The 12,863-nt window shown below is 42.6% G+C and overlaps 1 protein-coding gene across 1 annotated transcript in view; it reads right to left on the reverse strand.

Annotated features, from left to right (window-relative positions):
• Positions 1-7,076, reverse strand: part of ATL3 (atlastin GTPase 3) — a 47,667-nt gene extending 40,591 nt beyond the window's left edge. Inside the window, exon 1 of the mRNA XM_049892282.1 lies at positions 6,965-7,076. Within this exon, the coding sequence (XP_049748239.1) occupies positions 6,965-7,010 (46 nt within the window). The 5' untranslated portion in view covers positions 7,011-7,076. The remainder of the gene's footprint in view (positions 1-6,964) is intronic.
• Positions 7,077-12,863: the final 5,787 nt, after the last annotated feature.

The following is a 12,863-nucleotide window of genomic DNA, read 5'->3' on the forward strand; positions in this document are numbered from 1 at the left end:
TCAGAAATGTCATAGCTAAAAACTTTTTCCCACTCTGTAAGTAATCTTTTTACTGTTTTGGCGAAGTCTTTGGATGAGCACAGGTGCTTGATTTTTAGGAGCTCCCAGTTATCTAGTTTCTCTTCTGGTGTGTGTATTGTTAGTAACGTTTTGTATACTGTTTGTGCCGTGTATTAGGGCTCCTAACGTTGCCCCTATTTTTTCTTCCATGATCTTCACCATTTTAGATTTTATATTTAGGTCTTTGATCCCTTTTGAGTTCATTTTTGTGCATGGTGTGAGGTATGGGTCTTGTTTCATTTTTTTGCAGGTGGATATCCAGTTATGCCAGCACCATTTGTTAAAGAGACTGTCTTTTCCCCATTTAACTGACTTTGGGCCTACTATTGCCTTTTATTATCAGTATCTTTATAAATCTGACCTTTGTCTTTGAGGGTTGGAAATGTTACATATAAACTTACAGATATACTTTAATACATATATAAAAAACTATACAAATCATTTTTTAAAAAGTCTTAAGTGTGGTTCGTCATAACTGGCATACGTTGTAAGTCAGGGACTACCTGTATTACATTCACTTATATGAATATGGAGCCCTGATGGCATAGTGGTTAAGGTCAGCAGTTCAAATCTACCAGTTGCTCCTTGAAAACCCTATAAAGCAGTTTTACTCTGTCTTACGGGGTCACGAGTCAGAATCAACTCAACGGCAACTGGTTTGGTTTTTTTTTTTTTTTAGATATATATGAATATAAAAGGAGCTCTGGTGGTGCAGCTCTGTGGGAAAAAGACCTGGCAATCTGCTCCTGTAAACATTACTGCCTAGAAAAAACCATGGGACAGTTGTACTCTGTCACATGGGATCACTATGAGACGGAATTGATTCAACAGCACCTAACAACATTACAACATATGAATATGGATGTCAGGTATGACATTTTGCACATACATAAAGATATGGCTTAACCATAGTCACATGTGTCATCCATATACATAGAACTAAAAACCTATGTAACTTAAAAGGTGATTGGTAGAAATACCACATTATACTGCCAGTTCTGATTACTGCTATAAGTAGCTCATGGTAATACTGTTACCAGGTATCATTTCAAATACACTGAAAATCTTTAGATTATAAGAAAGCATTCCAACAACTTATGTGGAAGTTATTTTTCTAATTACATACAAAGTACTGATTTGTCTTTTACTTTTGGCAAAATACACCTTAATCCAGACTAACCAACAAATTTAAATATGTCTGTTCAAGTAATCTCTACAGTAATTACATTCAACAGACTAGTTGTAAACTAAAATGACAAAGACAAGCCAAGAAGATAGAACAAAGCTGAAAGAATAACAAGTAAAATTAATTATTGGGAGAATTTGTAAAGACCTGTGAATATTACAGCACTGAATTTCTAGAATTATCTTTTAACTCTGAATTTTTAGGGATCTTAAAAAAAAAAAGAAACTAAGTAACTACATTCAATTGCAATACAAGGAAGAAAAGTGGCTTTATGGATTCTGTGCGTTTACACACGTTGAATAAAAGTGGATGGAAACTCCTGTCTGGAGGGGAGATGGGAGGGTAGAGAGGGTTAGAAACTGGCAAAACGGTCATGAAAGGAGAGACTGGAAGGAGGGAGCAGGCTGACTCATTAGGAGGAGAGTATATGGGAGTATGTAGTAAGGTGTATATAAGTTTATACGTGAGACTGACTTCATTTGTAAACTTTCACTTAAAGCACAATAAAAATTATTTTAAAAAAAGTGGATGAGACTACTGAATCATGACTGATGTTTTCAGTCCTATGGAAAATAAATTCTAAGAAATAAGTTCTACCAGAAAAGTATTATGGGGGAAAAAGTTGAAATACCCCTCACATATTTGAGAAGACCATCTGAACAGTGATAAATTCAATGAAACTAGTTAATTGGAAGCAGCTGTAAGAGCTATTTCAGAAAATTCATACAGAATTCAGTCAATTTATCAGTAGACCACCATTTCTCAATCTCGGCACTACTGACTGACATTTGGGCCAGATAACTCTCCTTTCAGTGGGGAGCTGTCCTGTGCATTGTAGTATGTTTAGCAGCATCCCTGACCTCTACCCATTAGGTACCAGGAACACTTTCCCAAGGTTCTGACAACCAAAAATGTCTCCAAACAGTGCTGAATGTACCCTGTTGTTGTTAGGTGCCATTGAGTCAGCTGACTCACAGCCACCCTAAGTACAACAGAATGAAACACTGCTTGGTCCTGTACCATCCTCACAATCGTTGTTATGCTTAAGCCCATTGTTGCAGCCGCTGTGTCATTCCATCTTGCTGAGGGTCTTCCTCTTTTTCCCTGATCCTCTACTTCACCAAGTACATACTCTACAAGAATGTAAACTGGGGGGCAAAAATCACTCTTGGTTGAGAACCACTAGGGGTAGAGGCAGCTTCACTGTTCATCCTTATTTCCATGGAGTTCAGAAAAGCAAATAAACTAAGGTTAAAGAAACACTTCACCGAGTATTGAGTAGAGTGCATGACTCAGGGTAAAGTTAGGACCTCAGTTTTCCACTCTCCTTTTAAAATACCACATTTTCTAAAGGGCAAGAACTACAGGCCCAAAAACGGAGGCATACCATTTTCATGCCTTGTTCTTGCTGGCAGTCTTTGAACTTCCTAATTCATTAGACAAGCCAGAGAAAACACATCGTCATATGCAAGGCTAAGTATATTAGGCCCTCAGCCAACTCTAGAACTGCTGGGTGTGGTTCTTGTTTTTATTTTTTTTGGAGGAGGTACTTTTATATGCTCTATTTTGTTTTATCGGAATCGACTCGACGGCACTGGGTTTTTTTGGGGGGTTATTTTGTTTTAAGAGAGTGTGCTTGTAGATATATATATATTGCTAAGTTTGCTTCAGTAAAATTATTAGCCAGACACATCTAACTAGAATATTAGAGAAAATTTACATTCTGATTAAAGAGTTTAAGAAGAAGCATTTACTTAATATGTCTATTACAGAAAATCTTTGTGCCTTAGCACAGAACACTGAACAAAACCACATTTTCTTTGTTAACTAAGAATTCTGCAGTGCTTCATGGATTTATGAAGATCAATTATGACTAAACAGTATTGAAGATTCAGAAAATACAGACAATAGGCTGAATCTAAAAATTATTCTAGGCCATTCTATAGAAAATAAATCTTGTTTAATAATAGAAATTCAATAACTGATGTTATTTGACGCTTTCCTAAAACTGAAACTACCACCAAAATCAATCTAGCTACCAGGAGGTTTTAATTAGCTGTGTTCCACTTAAAAGAGCCTTTCTTAATTGGCAATATTTATTTGGTTTGGATTCCTTGCCATTTCAGGGCAAAAATACACTGATTCTACTCCTCTGCATATCCACCTACCATACCAATCAATATGAGTCAGAACAGACTCCAAAGGAGCAGGTTTGCTTTGCTTTTTCTTATACCAATAAAGCCTATTTCCCAATTTTTTATATACTTTAGCTGTGAAATATACCTAACACGTTCTAATGATCAAAACACACGCCAATAAAAAGCATTTTTCTAGAAACGTGCACAGAAGAGCAGCATCAACTTCTCAATTGATAGTAATAAATTATATTTTGTACAAAGTAACAAATCAATTCAAACTTAAGTAACCACCTAATAATCCTAAATAATCCCTAGGTAGTTCTAATTTGCGTACTAGAATATAATGAAGTTTTATCCCAGTATGCAAATTAGAATTACCTGTAGATTTTTAACCGTTGTACTCCCCCACCCCATAAATTAAATAAGATTTTAAAGGCTCCCCAGTGATTCTAATGTGTAGCAGGGTTGAGAATAACTGCTCAAAAAAACTGAAAGACCTTTTTTTTTTTTCCCCATAAAAGCATCCCCCTCACTTTTTTCCCTTTTTGTTTTTTAGATAATACGGTCCTAGAATTCCAAAGATAACTCAGGAAAACGTTTTAAAATTCAGACTAACTTTAAAACACAGTTGTGTTATTCCAACACTTTCTCAACACGAAGCACAATGCCATAGAGAAGTTTAAAAGGCATGCCTGTCATTTACAGGTAAATTCTAAACTAGTTCTCAAGTAAGTTCACACAACCTAGAGTTCCTAAGGTATTTATCTTAGTTATCTAACCCAAAACAAAATAACTAGATAATCTTAGTTATCTGGTGCTGCTACAACAGAAATATCACAAGTGGGTGCTTTAACAAACAAATTTATTTTCGCACAGTTTGCCGTTGCCATCAAGTCAATTCCGACTCATAAGGACCCTATAGGAGACAAGGGAACTGCCCCACAGGATACGCAAGGAGCACCTGGTGGATTTGAACTGCTGACCTTTTGGTTAGCAGCCATAGCTCTTAATCACTTAGGAGGCTAGAAGTCAGAAATCAGGGCGTGAGCTCTCAGGGAAGGCTTTCTTTCTGTCAGCTACGGAGGAAGGTCCTCGTCTCTTTTTGAGCTTCTGCTCCTCGGCGATCCTCCTATGGCTTGACATCTCTTTCCCCATCTCTGCTTCTACTCGCCTGTTTAATCTCTTTCATATCCCAAAAAAGTAGCCCTGGTGGCACACTGGTTAAGTGCTCGGCTGCTAACCTAAAGGCTGGTGGTTTGAATCCATCAGCTGCTCCTGTGGACAAAGATGTGGCAGTCTGCTTCCATAAAGATTACAGCCTTGGAAATTCTATTGGTTAGTTCTACCCTGTCCTATAGTGCCACTATGAATTGACTACAAGGCAATGAATGGGTTTTGTATCTCAAAAAAGACTGACTCAATATACACCCTACATTAACCCTGTCTTATTAACATAACAAAAACAATCCATTCCCAAATGAGATTATAACCACAGGCATAGAAGTTAGGATTTACAACACGTATTTTGGGAGGGCATAGTTCAATCCATGGAAACCCTGGTAGCATAGTGGTTAAGAGCTAAGGCTGCTAAACAAAGGACAGTGGTTTGATCCACCAGGCGCTCCTTGGAAACCATACGGGACAGTTCTACTCTGTCCTATAGGGTCGCTATGAGTCGGAATCGACTGGACAGCAATGGGTTTTGGAATTCAATCCATTAACACTACTTCACGGAAGATCTTAGTAGAATGTGGCCAAACTGTTAATAATGGCTACGTTTTGTGGAACTGGGAAGATGGAGAGGATTCTATTTCTTGCTTCACACAATATTATTTCATTTTAAACAATTAGTGTGAGCAGTCTTTAGTCTATGCTTGCTACCCAAAAATCCCATGTATGGCACCATAAACCCAAACCCACTGCTGTCGAGTCAATTCCAACTCATAGCAACTCTATAGGACAGAGTAGAACTGCCTCATAGGATTTTCAAGGCTGTAAATCTTCACTGAGCCAAATGCCACATCTTTTTCCCCTGGAGTGGCCGGTGGGTTCAAACCCGTGACCTTTGATGAACAGCCAATCACTTAACCACTGTGCTATCAGGGCTCTTTTGAATGACTCCAGAGAAAACCTATTTTTTATAAGTCTATTCTAAATAAGCCAATTTAGTGAAAACTAAGAAAACTATGTCAGTACACATTACATTTATCCTTTATTGTTATTTTTCTTAATTTTATGATAAGTACAATGACACTAAACAGTAGCTAATAAAACAATATGCTGTCCCAGCATAATCCTTTATTACGTACAGACCTTTTTCACTAAGTGTTTTCCTTTACAGGTGTTAGAGTAGCAACAGGAATTTCTAGACTACAAGCTAGTTTCTGTGGGGACCGGGGAAAAAAAAATAGCACTAATTTGAATTTCAATCAGGGGCGGATTACCCAATAATCAAGGTAACCATGGGCTCACTTGTGCTCACTTACTAATCTGTAGTGACCAATTAGTAAGTAAGCACAAGTAAACCCGTGTTTATATTGATTATTGAGTAATCTGCCCCTGATTTCACTACGTATCTTGCAATCCTGAATACTTGCCATAGATTAGAAGAACTATATTGCTTTTCTTTCTTAAATATGCTTCCTCAAAAGTAAACTCAAGTGTGGTCCGATGGTTTTTCTGCCTTTCACAAAGTATTCCACTCAACTTTGTATTCAAATTTGAGAATTCGGATTTACTTATTAAAAGATTCTTCAAACACTTTTCCTTTCTGCCTTTAGATTCCACAAGTGAAATTCCTGGCAATTCCAACAGTGCCTACGTTAAACAAAAAGCCAGGTAAAGCGACAGACGAAGTCGTATCGGTGAATTTTTGGTCACTCCCTATCTGGTTTGTATTCAGGTAACACTTTTCCTACGTTGTATGGCTTCGGGAACCAAAAGAGCAACGTCCCGTACTAAACGTACTGAAAAAAGTACCAAAACCAAGTGGGGCCACGTTTTCTCATCTGCTTTATGGAGATAAGCGGGCTGAAAACCAACTTTTCTAACACTCCTTGGTGTCAGTGCCTCAAGGTCGTTAAGATAAAAGACGTTTCGCAGCCCTCCAGCACTTCACTAAAAGCTGAACAACAAAGCGCTCTCCTTCCCGCTCCAGCCCAGCGGGTTAAACAGCCGAAGCCATTTGGCCCGAGTTTCCCGGCTGTGCCCAGGGCGGGGTCCAACGGTGCGGAAGCCGCGGACACAGCCCCAGGAAGCCCCCGGCCCCCGGTGCCGCCCCTGGCGGGCGCGACGGGCACAAACGGGGAGCGGCGGCCCAATGGAGCGCTGGCGGCCTCCCCGGGGCGCAGGGGCCGAGGCCCGCGGGCGGCCACTCCCAGCCGGAGGCTGAGGAAGGCGCTGCCCGCGCCCGCAGGGCCAAGCGCCGCCAGGAAACCCCGGCCCCGAATTTGCGGGCAGAGGGGCTCGGCCGCGCCGTCCCAGCCCCTGGACGGGGCGGCGCGGGCGGCGTCCTGGGAACTATGGCGGGGAGGCGGCGGGGTGGCCATGGAGAGGGGCCGGGGGAAAGTGGGCGCCTCACCTGCTCCTCCCGAGGCAGCCGCTACCGCTCGCTGAGGGGACAACATGGAGCCTCCGCCCTCAGCAGAAGCAGCTGGGGCGCAAAGGAGAGGGACGGCCTGGGGCGGGAACCAGCCAGGCCCTGAGGGCGGGAGGCGGGCGGGGCCTGGGCTCTAGAAGAAACTGGGGAGGAGGAGGGGCGCGCGAAGCCGTCCGAGAGCGAGCGCGGGGCGGGTCTGCGAAGCCTGACCGAGCCCTGAGGCACTGCCCGCGCAGGGCGGGTCCCGGCGGGAAAGCGCACGCTGCCGACTCGCTCAGGGCGTGTGCGCCTGCGCAGGAGCGCGGCAGGCTACCTTGGGCTGGGCGCTGCCGGCCACGGTCCGTTGGGTGTTGTAGTCCCTCATTGCCTGACTCCCAGTTGGCGGTACCCATTTTGCTCACTCATCCGGGGCGGGTAGGGAGTCGAGGAGAGGGGCGAGGCCTGGCACCGCTTTCCGATGACAGATCTACCATTCCCAGCAGGCTGTGCGAGAGCCGCCCGGAGAGGGCTCGCCCCGGCCCGCCAGCGAGCCGGGCCGTAGGGTGGTAACCAGGCCCCGGGCGGGAGCTTTGGGATCGTCGGTTTCGTGCTCCTGTCGGCCGCGTCTGAGAAGGTTTCGGTGGTTAACGCAGGCCGGGGCCGCAGGTGGGTGGGTCCCTGCTCTAAGGACCGGAGGAGGCTTTGGCCCTGGGTGACGCGAACCTCACTGGATTTTTAATGCTTTTGACTTCACAAGGAGGGAGGCGGTGACTTCATTACCGCCATCGTCATCACTCCATATTCCTGCCTCTAGCCAAGCCCGATGGTGCACATCACCCCTCTAAAAGCTCTGGGAAGACCCCTCCCACCGCTTTGTGCAGCCTGAACCTCAAACGTTCTTTTGTAAACCTCAGGTTTACAGGGACTTGATTTAAAGCTTTTTTTTTTTTTTTTTTGCAAGCACACTTTTGCTTAAACTGTATGGTTGTCGTTGAGTCGATTCCAACTCACGGCGACATGCAACGCAAGGTTCTCCGAAAATGAGAAAATATCAGTTGCCACAATTGAGGAATATTGTTTTTTGGATTTGTTGGGTGAGAGTGGATTGGGAATAAATAACTGGTGAGGCTTCTGGGAAGCTAAAGCATCTGATTCCCCACCACCACCACCTCTTGGCTTCACCGTTGTCACATTTATTTGACAAATTATTTCTCTTTCTTTTGCCTCTGCCTTCACTGTTATAATCTATCTAGGACCTACTTTTCCCTACCTTTAGGCCCTGCGGAGCCTTTAACGTCATTTTTTGCTTCCCAAGTGATTAGGTCAAAGGTGAAGAGGCAAAGATAATTCTACCTAATCCTACCTAAGGAAGTCTCTTTGATTTGTTTCCCTAACCCTTCTGATACTCCCCAAAAATCTCCAGATAATTGAACACCCCTCCTCCAGACTTCAGATTTAAGAGTCAAGATTAGATTTAGACCAACTAAAGCCAGCAAGAAAGGAGAAAACATCAAGGCAAGTGGTTACTGGGAATTCACACCAGTGTGCAGGAGGCAGGACCTACAGAATGTGACACACCCAGGGCATTATGTGGCATGCTCAGAAAGAGAAAGGAGGGGTCAAAGGCCCATGACTCATCACAATTGAAACCTGCGATGTAGGAATTCAAAATTCTTACGTTTTGAAGATTCTCACACTTCAGGATTCCCTGTTCACTTTCCCTGCTTTACTTTCTGCATGAGACTTCTTACCATCTGACTTAAGTTTTACTTATTGTTCTGTTTGTCTCTTCCCATTAGAATGCAAGTTTTTGCTAAGGATAGGAATTTTAGTCTGTTTTGTTTACTGCTGCATCTCCGGCACCTCAAGCATTGCCAGGCAGATAGTAGAGACTCAAACATCCGTTGAATGAATGAATAAAGGAGGCACACTTTGTCATTAGCTGCCATTGAATTGACTCCAACTCATGGTGTCTTTATGTACAACAGAAATAAATGTTGTCCTGTCCTGCATCATCCTTACAATCACCAGCATGTTGGAATTCATCATTGTGGCTATCGTGCCAATCAATCTAGCCAAGGGTCTCCCTTGCCATCGATAGCCCTCTACTTCACCAAAACACTGGTGGTGGTGACAGAGCTTACAGCATCATGAGAAACACACAAGCCACTACGGTATAACAAACTGACAGACAGGTGGTGGTCACTCACTTTATTATTAAGTACCTAAGTTAATATTAAGTACCTAACTTTTACTTTTGAACAAAATGCCTTGTTCTATTTTAAGGGATCCCAATAAAGACCCACTGAAATTCATTCTGACCAGCAAATACAGAGATGTATCTCAATATGACAACATTATCAAGGTCAATGTTAGTACCACATCAGCCTTCCCCGTACCTTGTAGAAGCTGTTCCGCATTAGAACAACATGGTACAAATTATAGTGGATTTTAGGTTTAGCCATAGCTTGGAAAGCAACCCCCGTAAGTGAGAAATGTGTTTGTTGTTGTTGCTTTTATGTCCTCAAATATCCAGGGTCATCAAAACAGGGAATGTTCAGAATGCTAAATATTGATAATACTGGTTACAGCCTTTCTGCCTTCAGCCATTTCACTTTGAGTTGAGCCTTCTTCGTGGTTCAGAAGTAAGCGACATGAAGACATGTCGGGAGCGGTAAGGGCCACACACTTTAGAGTCAGGCTGACCTGGCTTTGAATTCCAGCTCTAATGCTCACCAGCTGTGCAACCCTGGGTGAGTTATTTGTCCTCTCTGAGTCTGTTTCCTCATCTGCAAAATACTTCAAATACCCACATCACAGAGCTGTAGGTTAAATGAGATGCATTTGGTAATAATGACTGGTACTTAGTGCTCAAAAATTGGAACACATTATATTCATTCTGGAAAAGCAAAACCAAGTCATAACAAAGATACTCAAGTATTTTAGGAAGCGTAAAAACAAAATTGTTTTTGCAATAAGCATTCACTATGACTCAGATTCCAAAGCTTTCCAAAAACGCCTTATTTAGGTGCCAAGTACTGCGCTAGGCGTTAATGCTGCAACAACAAGCCAAGCACCATGCTAGGCATTAATGCTGCAACAACAAGCCAAGCACCATGCTAGGCATTAATGCTGCAACAATGCGTAAGACACATTCCTGTCCTTCAGGAACTCACAGTCTGCTGGGGTAAACAGCCAAGTAAATAGTTATCACCTGCCGTGATGATCACTTGCCGTGACATTTTTCAGCCTTCTCCCCTATCATCTACTTGCAATAATGGTATTTAAGCAACAGTCTGGGCACTAGGAAGGGACAGGCTTAAATACTGACATCCCTGGGCATCAGTTAAACATCTGTGCCTTTACGTTGTTCATATGTAAAGTGGAGTCACAAGATGGCCTAGAAGCTGAGGTGGGAAATAATTGTGTAAATGCCAGTCCTAAAAGGGGCAAAAGGAGCCCTCTCGGCAGAACAGTTAAGCACTTCGTTGCTACTCAAAAGGTCGGTGGTTCAAACCAGTAGTTGCAGGGGAGAAAGACCTGGTGACCTGGTCCCATAAAGATTATAGCCTAGGAAACCCAAGGGGCAGTTCTGCTCTGCCATATGAAGTCAGTATCAGTCGAAATCAACTCAACAGCACCTAACGACAACAACGTAGGGGCCAGAGAAGTGGTTATGCTCCAGTGAACACTCTAAAAATCCCATCTGACTCTATAGAAGAATCCTGATCAAAAGGGGGGAAATGCAGAACAGAATTTCAAATTCTCATGGACTCCAGACTTCCTGGAGCCATTGAGGCTGGATAAATCCCTGAAACTACTGCCCAGTGTATAAAACTTAAATCAAAAATATCCTCTGAAGTCTTCTTAAAACCAAACAATAAAAAAATAGGTTAGCTTAATTAGTAAAGAATGTCTTCCTTAAGTTTTTAAGCTCTTTTAAGAACTATCTATATGGGATCAAAGTGACAACAACAACTAAAAAATTAGATTGGAGCCTTAGGGGGCAGTGGGCTAAATGTGGGAGGAACAACTCAGAAAAGGAGGGTAAGAATGGTTGTGGAACCTGAAGAATGTAATCAATGACACTGAATCGTACATGTAGAAATGGTGGAATTGGCATATGTTTTGCTGTGTATAGTCTCAATAACAACAACAAAATAAATTAAAAAAAAAAAAATTCCATCTGAGCCCTTCCTGCCCCAAAACTTTCAAATTCTCGATTCCTTAGTGTAATATCAACGCTTCTCCACAGTCTGGTTCCAACTTTTCTTCCGCGTTTTATCTCCCTCTTGTCCCAATTCAAGACCTCGGCTCCAGCCAACTTGCTCTAACCATGCCCCAAACACCCTATACACAGTCACACTTCTGAGCTTTTGGCCAGCACAGCAGTGTGTGTACTGCACTGAGGCAGCCCCAGGAGGGGAGGGGCAAGAGAAGATGAAATCTAGGCCATGTTCTGCTAGACAAGCCAGCATGGAACTGCATGGCTAAGATGATTTTTTTTTTTCCTAATTCATCTGCCCAGAGGGGTGCCATTTTGTATACTTGCACAAAAGCAATCCCTGCATTTGCTTCACACCATCCTCTCCTGCCTCTAATGGCCTCCTTACCACTCCAGACTCCTGTCCATATTTTAAGGTTGAACGTCTTCATAAAACCTTCTCGAGCCGCTATAACTCCATGGTAATCCCTCCCCTATTTCAAATTCATACTACTTATTTGCGGCCCAATTTCATAGCACTATGGTTTTTTATTGCTTGGGGTTGTTTTTGGTTTTATTTAATTTGTATTATTTAGCTTTATGTGAGTATATTCTAAGCCCCAAGAAGCTTGAAGCTCGTTGAAGACACAGCAACATATTATATTTGTAGATCCCTCCAACGTGCCCATGATAGTGTTATACACAGAGCATATGACCAGTAAACATCAGTGAAATTAATCATGAATACAAATATGTAAACATGCCAAGCAGGAATCAGTCTCAGGGAGGTTGAGAGGTACAGCAAGAAAGAGCAGGAAGGAAAGACAGCTTCAGCAGTTGGGCCTAGCACAAAGGCCTCCGTTGTAAAAAAAATCCCTGAAACGTCTGAAGAGACCACCAAGAGCACATCAATGTCTTGATTTTCAGCTTCTTTTCTCTGCATCTCAGGAGCCTTGGTGACACAGTGGTTAAGCTGCTCGGCTGCTAACCAAAAGGTTGTGAGTTTGAATCCAGCAGCTGCTGCCAGAGAGAAAGATGTGGCAGTCCGCTTCCATAAACATTATGTGGCCTTGGAAACCCTATGGGGCAGTTCAACTTACACGGTTGCTAAGAGTCAGAATCCACTCAATGGCAATGATTTTTTTTTTTTTTTTTTTTTCCCCTCTGCTTCTAGATGCCATGGAAATGAGCTTCTTTGTCAGCCCAGGGTTTTCCAGATTCTAGCAATTGTGATGGCTAGGGACCAGCATCATTCATTTCCTTATCCAGCACCTAATGACATGAGTTTTTTATTCATTATCAGTGCGGGTATACAACCAGCTTGGTTATCACCTAATGACATGAGTTTTTTATTCATTATCAGTGCGGGTATACAACCAGCTTGGTTATCAGATCAGCTTGTATGTCCCTTTGCCATCTAAGGGGCACTTTGCTGCTGCATTATCAACTGATGCTGTAAGTGTCAGGGTAAGATATTTACTGCAAAGTTATTTTGGGAAATATTCTTCTGTGCTTTTTTCAGAGCATTGCAACTGCTAGGAGTTTTTTTTTTTTTTTTCCTGTCTGGGTTTTACCTGACCTTAAAAACTGTCAAGGACAGATGGAGTCCACTGCCTGTTCTAGAAGATTTCTACCCTTTGGATTGCCCTCTGTGGCCGCCTGGCTGACTACCTCCTGCTGCATGAGGTTGCATCTTTA

This window comes from Elephas maximus, chromosome 7, assembly GCF_024166365.1.
Source record: "Elephas maximus indicus isolate mEleMax1 chromosome 7, mEleMax1 primary haplotype, whole genome shotgun sequence".
NCBI lineage: Eukaryota > Metazoa > Chordata > Mammalia > Proboscidea > Elephantidae > Elephas > Elephas maximus.